We start from the raw sequence: 9,717 nt of genomic DNA, 5'->3' as shown, positions 1-9,717 counted from the left end.
AACACTGGAAATTATAATACGGTGGAGATTCCCATGGCCATCAGATGTAAATTGCCAAAGCATTTTTTAGATTTGGTGTAGAAACACATATCTTCCTTACCCTCTTTCCACCCCCCCCTTTTATAATTAGTTAGTTAGCTTATTTATGTATCATGGGTTTTTTGAAAATTTTTCCCCAATGATTGTACTCGGAAACAAAACCGCTTTTTCCAAAACTTATACATATGTACAATTACTAATTTTTTATGTTTTATGCAGGTTACCTGGGCACTGCAGACAAATATAAAGGATATCAACAAAAAAAACCGTTTAACGCTGGATCCGAACGGCAAGGTAGAGGGAGTTTCTAGGCAAGGTATACTCCTGACGGGCTGTCACTCCGTCGAGGAAGAGAGACAAGCGATACAATTTTATTTATTTTGGTTCTATCAGAACTGGATTCGAACCTAAGATCTTTGGTTTAACAGACCAGTGTGCTGTCTGCTACGCTACGCTTGCTCTCATGATCCCTACTAATTGTGGATATTTCTTATTTCTATTTTATTCAATCGGTAGTTAATTCTTCCACGGAAGTAATGTGCAAGTTTCTAATTTGCACACTTTTAAATTATTTTTTCTAATTCTGTATCGCGTTGTATTTTGGCATTTAAGTAAGGTAATACAATCCTTTTATTTACTCTTATTTTGATAAAAATTTATACATTTTTGTTTTATTTTAAGGAAGTTTTAATTTTTTCACAGTATAAATGCCTGTGAGTTTTCTAATTTCCACAAATTTTGAGATATTGGGCCATTTTTTTTTTGTTAGAAGTGGAAATATATATATATATATATATAGAATAAATTTTATTTCTGTCTGCCAATTGACAAAGCTTTAATTATATTTTAAATCTTAGTATTAATTGAATTTATATAAATGCATGCAATTTTTTACGATACAAATATTTTAAGAATATTGAAAATATTAAAAAATAAATTATTTATTCGTTAATACGTTAATATCTTTATTAAGTAACGATTGAGAGGCCGTGCTAGATTGCGTGATAAAGCAAATATATAAACTTAAAATAATTTATGCTAATTAAAAATTAATTAAAAATGCGGAAAGGAAACTTTATCATGAATGTACTAAAGGTCAATATTTAAAAGATTTTGGTAATAACACAATGACAGAGAGTACAGAGACGGGTGATGCAGAAGCGATTGAAAGTATTTAACGTAGGGGAAACCGGGGCTAAACCGCCAACGGGGTTGAACCGCCAAATCAAATATCTCGGAACCTGTATATTGTGCGAACTCGCTATTAACATTGTAAACGCTGCTTATGGTACCCATGTGACCAACGGAGTTTCGGCAGGTTGCCGTGTTATGATTTTTACGAGGTCAAACGTGTTTTCGTGGTGAAAAGTAAAATTTTCTGCGCGTGGAAATTTTGTAATATCTGCAATAATATTTGCTCTCCAAATCTCGAGGTACGTGATTATAAATGCATGCTGATTATAAAGAGTAATGCATGCTGAACACGAATCCAGTGTAGATGTCTAATATTTCATGGGCGATCAAACCTGAAACTGCATTTATCCCGGGGGGGGGGGTGGCGGTTCAACTCCGGCATTTTTGAGATTTCAATTTTTCCACCGTTGTCGTTTTTGCTCTATACCGGTTAAACAAAGCAACATAGATAAAAATTTCCTATATTTTTGTAGCTAAAGGTTCACTCTTTACAGTGGTATACCACATTTAACTAAAATTATTTATTTTGTCGTTAAAAATCGGCACCGAAAAAAAACTGGCGGTTTAGCCCCGGTCTCCCCTAATCAAAAGCTATATATATACTTTAACATTTAATCTATTAATATCATAAATTATCTTTTTACAATTTTTTAACGGTAATATAATTGGAATTCTAAATATAGTCAATGTTATATATAATGAAAATGCCATAGAAGAATTGAATTATTAAGATACTGACGATGCTTCGTTGTAGTATGAAAAAACGGCTTGCAATGTTGGATTTTCTAATAGTGAGGCATTTCAAGAGAGTCTTTTGACTGATTTAGATGTCATGTATAAACTTATACCTATACTTGTGATTCCCGGGGGCTCCCCAAAAAGCGCCGTGAGGGACATTCGAGGGGCTTTTAGTGGGTTAAAGTCCCACATAACCGCCCTCCCCACCCTGGAGGAGGGGGTATCCATGTGGATTTTCCCCCGTTATAAAAAAAGGTCACCCTTCTGAGTGACCTTCAGAAGATTTTAGCTGGCGGTCATTGTTTATTAAAAAGTTATTAACAAAAAAAGTTTAGAAAATATAGCAGCTATTTTGAGTATTGGAAGGCATAAATAACTAATATACATATATATATATATATATATGTCAAAATAGTTCACGCATACACTTTCCACGCGAAACGAGGTGCCACATGGGTTCGTGACGCGCTTTACAAGCTTGTTTATATATATGATTTTTAAAATATTTGAAAATTACGTACAAAACTTATTTGACTTATATATGTAATTTTTTATTATGTAGTACACTTCTATATACTTATGTAATATACGCAAATGTATTAAGATATATAATATTTAAATAATTTAACGCGAACATCTTGTTGCGGGTCTGTGCCCTTTCGTTATATATATTTGATTTCTAATCAATTTGAGCTTATCACGATTATTAATATTTAAATAATTATCTTTTTCTTGAAATATATTTTTTAAATTAATAAATAATAAAACATTGTAATACTCGATTGAAAAAGAGAAGAAGAAAAAAAGAAAAAGAAGGTGAAAGTAAAAAAGAGAATGTATGTAAGAGAAAATTAAGATTAAAACGATTATAATGTTATATGTACAGAAGTATATTAATATATACATGACATCATTAAATTAATATATTCTAGGACAGTAGAATGTTACAAATTATCATTAAAATAACGATAAAATTGATTAATTAAAAATAGTGATAAAATTAATTAATTAAAATTGCTTTTTTTCTGGCCAAAAAAAAAGAATTTTTGTAAACAACTACACTCTCGTTAAAGTACAAATAAAGTATTTATCAGCGATCCTCTTTTCATTGCATAGATATTTTAATTGTTTTTATTATTTATTACTTTGCACATAAAATTTATTTTGAGATATAATAGAGAAGCATGCAATAGGAATAGTATGTGATAACTGATAATACAAGCATGCGATAATACAATATGACAGTTATTATGCAATATTCTGCATTACTATGCAATACTATGTACCATTATGTAATATTATACGATACAATATGTATCTTATTTTCTTAATTTTATTTCATTACTATTCATACAATTTTTTCGTGTCAATAAATTTTCTAATCCTACCTTTAATTCTAACGTTTCATACATCAAACAAATAGTATGTATTACAATATAAAAGTATAAAATTAGATATATGTTGTTTACAATATAACATAATACAATACAAATTTAAAATGCTATTCAAAGTACACATAACAAATGACATTATTAATAACATAATCCAAAAATTTTAATAATGTGATTATATGCAATCGTCCAAAATACGCATTCTAACACGAATTTTACTAGACCTAGCTGTTGCTCATATACTTATAAATTACGATAAATTAAATCATATTTTTAATTGTTAATTTGCTGTTCAATTTGCAATTTATCAAGTTCTATCCTATGGAAGCAAACATGACCAAAATAGTTAATAAATTTATTTATTATGTTTCTTAATCGTTCAAGTATTGGAGAATTCTATAAAGTTTTCTGCAAAAATGTGCAATGCACGATAAGAAGCTAAGCTTTATATAAGATAAGTCAATAATGAAATTAATAAGATAAACCGCGATAAAAACTGGCCAAAAGAACAAATCGATTGATGATATTCGCAATACTAATTCTCGAAAAAGATGTGAAAAGAGAGTTAACCGTTTTAGAATAGCTATCAGCGAGAAAAGCGGAGCTCTCACACATCTCGAGAAATGTCATTATGTTATTAACAACGCTATGTGTTTTTTAATATAAAAAAGCATATGCTTCTCAGCTTCTTCTAATAAATTCACCAATAAAAAGTTTCAATGAATGTTGTTGCATAATAGTGGTTGACAAAAAAGATAAAGCGTTAAACTCCGATGCACGATTATTTTTCATTTATATATAACGTTTTCGATTTGTTGACTCGGCCCGATTCGGGTCAACTTGGGTCAGATTAAAAGTTCTGAAAAATGATAATGAAATATGATAATATGCCACGATAATGCGAATCAGGTCGAGTCAACAAATTAACGCTATTAGTTAAGTCATATTTGTTAAAGTGACAAATACATGATCAATTTGAACAACTTTATTTGTATTCTCAGATATTAATTTACATATTTGTAATAAGTTGACAATAATGGTAAATTAAACTATTTATGAGAAAAAAAATATATTTTTTAAGTATATATTTTGACACAATTGCTATCAATAAAAACTGATACAAAAATAGAATTGTATAATTATAAAAGTAAGACTATATGTTTATATATAATAATGCCATATTATAAAAAAAAAACATTGACTTATATTATTGCTGTATTTTGACTATATTTTTAGACCTATATATTTGATATATTAATTTTAAGGAACGTTATTATTATTATTATAAGAAATTGTATGGTTGAAAATAAAGAAATCAATTTATAATTTGTAATAAAAATAACAACAACTGCTAATAATCTTATTTGTGCTTGTTAAATTATACTGCTTTTTTGTTTATTAGTCACAATAAATTAAAAAATATACCTACAAAACATAAAGTTATAAAAAAGATATAAAGAACAAAATAAGAAAAATAAAAATAAACTTATAGATCTTTTATCATTTATCTTAAAGCTAAATCTTAAAAAAAAATTAAGCCCATCCTCCAAAAATTAGAATTTTGGAGTCGGATCTCAGCGTTTTAGAACATTCTGAACACATTGTGATATCAAGAAAATCGGTATAAAAAAGAATACATGTATAACTTATACTCTATTTAGGCATAAATTTATTAACAAAACAAGTAGCTTCCTTCGCCAGTAAATAAATTCAAAACAGAAGTCGTTTTTGTTCGACCAGTTGGGTCTTTTGGAGACTTTAAAGATTATTACTCTACGATTATTAGTTTCAAAGATATAAACGTTCTAAGTGTGACATGTTTGTTAAGATAGAAATCGGTAACCCCTTTTTGAGACTCTAGAGACTTTAGAGAAAAAATGGGACTCTATAAGCTATCGAATGGCACCTTATTTATTACTCTACGATTATAATTATTAGTTTCGGAGATATAACAAAAATCGGTAACCTCTTTTGGAGACTTTAGAAACTTTAGAGAGAAAATGGGACTGTATAAGCTATCGAATGACACCTTATTTATTACTCTACGATTATTAGTTTCAGATATAACAAAAATTAGAGCATTTATGGAGATTTGTTAAGATAAAAATCGGTAACCCCTTTTGGAGACTTTATAGACTTTAGAGAGAAAATGGGACTATATATAAGCTATCGAGTGACACCTTATTTGTTACTCTACAATTATTAGTTTCGATCGAAAATATAAACGTTCAAAGTGTGACATGTTTTCGTTGCCTAACAAAAATTAGAGCAATCATGGAGCTTTGCACTGTATCAAAAAGGTAAAAAATGGAAGGTTCGGACTTATTTTATCATAAATGGGACTTCTTAAGCTTTAAAATGAGATGTTAATCATTATTATACGATTAATAGTTTCGAAGATATAAACGTTCAAAGTGTGATATGTTTTCGTTGCATCGTGCACCCGATATTACCCCCTACCCAACGCGGAGAAAGACGTAGTTCTACGTCAAAAGGCTTTAAGTTTATTTAAAAAAGCGACATATTGTGCAAGCTTCGCTATATTGATAAAAAATACGTTTGCGAAGAAGTGCGGTTTTATTTCAAGGAAATAGTCAATGTGACATTATATCTTTCATATCTGCACACTTAGAGTGTTATCAATGTTATATAATTTATCATGGCGTATGTGTGAGAGTCAGTCATAAAATCTCACGCGTAGTGCGTGCATCTCTTCGCCAGATCTATCAAGTTAACCATTTCCAATTAGACAGAAGTTCTAACGACAATTAAGAAAGTTAGTACGATAATATAACTTGCGCTTCTTCTTCTCGTGTCATCAACATTAACGATCAAGTGTGGAAACCGTTTCATCGATCCAAAACGGAAACTGTCGAAAACCAAAACTTAATCATCAAAAACGTCTTTTTATTGTGCAACTAATCTGGAGATTTTTGTCGCAATGGAGTCATCTACCTTGCTTCTGACTACTCTGACAGCGAGTATTTGCTTATATTATTTTGTTCTAAGAAAGCTATCTTACTTCGAGCGACTGAAGATCCCGCATGTAAAACCAATTCCAATATTAGGCAACATGGCACTTTTTCTTTTTCAACGTACATCCCACATGGAGCTGCTACAAAGATTCTACAATCTCTTCTCGAACGCAAAATACTTCGGCCTCTACCATTTTATAATACCGACCTTCGTTATCCGTGATCCAGAACTGATTTCTACGATTACCATCAAACAGTTTGACAACTTTTGTAATCGCAATACCTTCGTGAACGAAAATCTTGATCCGATAGCCGGTAAAAATCTGTCTGACCTGAAAGGGGATCACTGGCGCGAGATGCGAAAGCTTCTTAGTCCTAGTTTCACATCCAGCAAGATGAAGATGATGTTCGAACTTATAAGTCAGTGCGCCGAGAACTTCGTCGATTTTGTGTCAACGCAATCCGGAAAAACCGGCAAAACGTATAATATGAAAGACATACTGAGCAGATACGCCACCGACACAGTGGCCACGTGTGCCTTTGGCATCAGCGTGGATTCTTTTAAGCATCCGAACAACGAGTTCTTCTTGCTTGTCAAGAAAGCACTGGCTTTTGACAAGTGGATGGTCTTCAAGTTCTTCATGCATAGAAACTTCTCGCTACTTGCAAAACTCCTCAATCTCAAAATGTTTGGCCCAGAGATAGAGAAATTTTTCAAAAATATCGTTTTCAATACAGTAAAGGTCAGGGATGAGCAGGGAATTGTTCGTCCGGACATGATTCAGTTGATGATGGAGACTAGAAACAAAGATAGCGGACTTGAGTTCGACATTGACGAAATGACCGCTCAGGCATTCGTTTTCTTTCTCGCTGGATACGAAACTACATCAACAGCCATGTGTTTTATGACGCACGTACTCGCTGTCAATCCCGATATTCAGAGCAAGTTAAGAGAAGAAATTGATGATGTTTTCAGACAGACCAACGGTAAACCTACCTATGAGGCCATCAATCACATGAAGTACTTAGACGCCGTGGTAAACGAAGCTCTCAGATTATATCCGCCAGTATCTTTCTTCGACAGAAAATGTGTCAAGGAGACCGAATTGCCAGCAGCGACTTCAGATGGCGAACCGATTACGATAAAGCCTGGAGACAACATAGGGATCCCCATTTTCTCTCTGCATTGCGATCCAAAGTATTATCCGCAGCCAGAAAAATTCGATCCAGAAAGATTCCTTAAGGGTGATGTGGATAATTTGGTCTTTATCCCATTTGGTATCGGACGAAGAATGTGCATTGGTAATAGATTCGACGTTAAAACCAGAATTCCTATGGTGTTGGCAAAATCAGCTGTCATGATGCCGGACAATGGCTTCTGGTTGAAATTGCGAGCAAGAGAATCGAAAACTCCAGTTACACAATCGAGCGGACAGAGAGTTGAAGGACAGTGATAATGTATATGTACAATTCATCAATCATGGAATTATGTACAAAGTTGCTATTTTAAATAATAGCGGAAGACCAATCTTTCCCTCAATTATGCGTATATGAGAATATAAATTTCAGAAATTTACAAATATCCAGATAATTGTGTCATGTTTTTCTTTTAAATAATCCATATGTAATACTTATAGGTATTGATTTTATGGTAGATTTGCAAATATATAAGCTTTAAATACTTAATTCGCAAAGTCATTATAAGCATTACATTTACTCAAAACAATATTCTGATTTTCAAAGACTTGTGTCAAGATATTTGAAAACTATTGGTAAAAAAATTTTTTTATCGTAAGAAAACTTACTTAAAATAAATAAAATAAAATAAGTAAGTGCTTTCCTTGGCTATAGAATGATTATTTTTATATGTGTACTTTGTATTATATGAATATTAATCTCAATTACTTCCCGCGAAAAATTAAAATTTATAATGTGGATGAAACTAAAAAATTAATGACAAAAAATTTTTTAATATAAAAACCGACCGCGAAAATATGAAGATGCGTAATTGTGCATGTTGTTCATGCGGTACGCATCTTGAAAATGTATCAAATAAGATATACAGAATAAATGACGTGAGATTCAAAAAAAGAAATTTCCCGCAGAATTGGTATTATAATTAATGAATAATCGCGTTGTTATAATTAAATAATATATGCAAATCTTTATAAACTTTTATATCGATATAAATATATCTTGTCATATTTTTCATTTTCTACCAAAATTATTTTTGATATATTCATATATATTACTGCAAAATTGAATATATAATTGTATTATATTGTATCAACTCTAAAATAATTTAAAAAATTTCAGCGTTACTCGACAGAATATTTAGAATCTCACGTCATATATTACTTGACTTTGGTATAAAAACAATTTCTCAATTAAAAATAGATGGATAGGCTACAAAAAATTAGGGTAAAATCGGTGCTTTGTTAAAATAAATTTTAGTAATTAATAACTAATAACTATTATATCGCGTTTTCTATAAAATAAATTGCATAATAAAACCAAAATATTTCTTATCCTTTTTACATACATATATATCTATATATTGCTTCCTTGGATCGATTTTATAATATTTAATCTTGGCTAAGTATATGCAAAGGAATAGAAGGGTATAGATAACACATATCCTAACTAATTCATAATTTTTCCCTATTTACAGAAATTTTTATTTTTTTATTTTATTTTTAAACAATATCTTACACTTTTCTCTTTTGTTAAAAAAAATAATACAAAAATAATTTTATAAAAAATCTAAATAAAAATTTTATATTTTTGAAATCATTACTTTAATTGTGATAGTATTACTTTACTTCTTATTTCTTTGTGTTTTTCAAAAATTTATTACTCTAATTGTAAGTAGAATTGATTTACGTAAAAAATTGTCGAAAATTTAACTTACTGTGTAATTTACTAACTTAAATTCGCGAAATAAAATTCTGATTTGATATAATATTTTATTTGGAATTTAAATTTTATTAAAAAATTTATTATTTATATAGAACGCGAAGATTTGTCAACGTAATTCAACGATAATGAGCTCTTTGCGAGCTCTATGTGCGCGAAGTGTGCGAATATTTCCTTAAGCACAATCGCACAATACATCAATAAACAAGTAACCAAGATGAAATATTTGCCATAATTATATAGTTTTAGCCCATCCATTTTAAAGCAACGTATCTACGAGATGTAATAAGGAGAGGTGTCAATAAGGCCGTTTTTTGGACCACGTCAAAATCGCTCCAAACTGTGGTATTTTCTTCCTACCGATGTAGCTCACAACCTCCTAGAACCGTTTGCTGTCCGAGCAATTAGAGCCTGAGAACGGGCAACTTGAAATCTCAAAAATCAATGGAATTTTTCACATGGTG

The 9,717-nt window shown here is 30.6% G+C and overlaps 1 protein-coding gene across 1 annotated transcript; it reads left to right on the top strand.

The window, feature by feature from the left end:
• The first annotated feature begins 6,027 nt into the window (after positions 1 to 6,027).
• LOC139824053 (cytochrome P450 9e2-like) lies at positions 6,028 to 8,141 on the top strand. Its single transcript, XM_071796541.1, has one exon. The coding sequence runs from the start codon at positions 6,304 to 6,306 to the stop codon at positions 7,789 to 7,791; it is 1,488 nt and encodes a 495-aa protein (XP_071652642.1). The 5' UTR covers positions 6,028 to 6,303; the 3' UTR covers positions 7,792 to 8,141.
• The last annotated feature ends 1,576 nt before the right edge of the window (positions 8,142 to 9,717 follow it).

Source organism: Temnothorax longispinosus, unplaced genomic scaffold, assembly GCF_030848805.1.
Source record: "Temnothorax longispinosus isolate EJ_2023e unplaced genomic scaffold, Tlon_JGU_v1 HiC_scaffold_25, whole genome shotgun sequence".
Lineage (NCBI taxonomy): Eukaryota > Metazoa > Arthropoda > Insecta > Hymenoptera > Formicidae > Temnothorax > Temnothorax longispinosus.
Note: the sequence above shows the minus strand (reverse complement) of the source record. Positions and strands in the feature narration are given on the sequence as shown.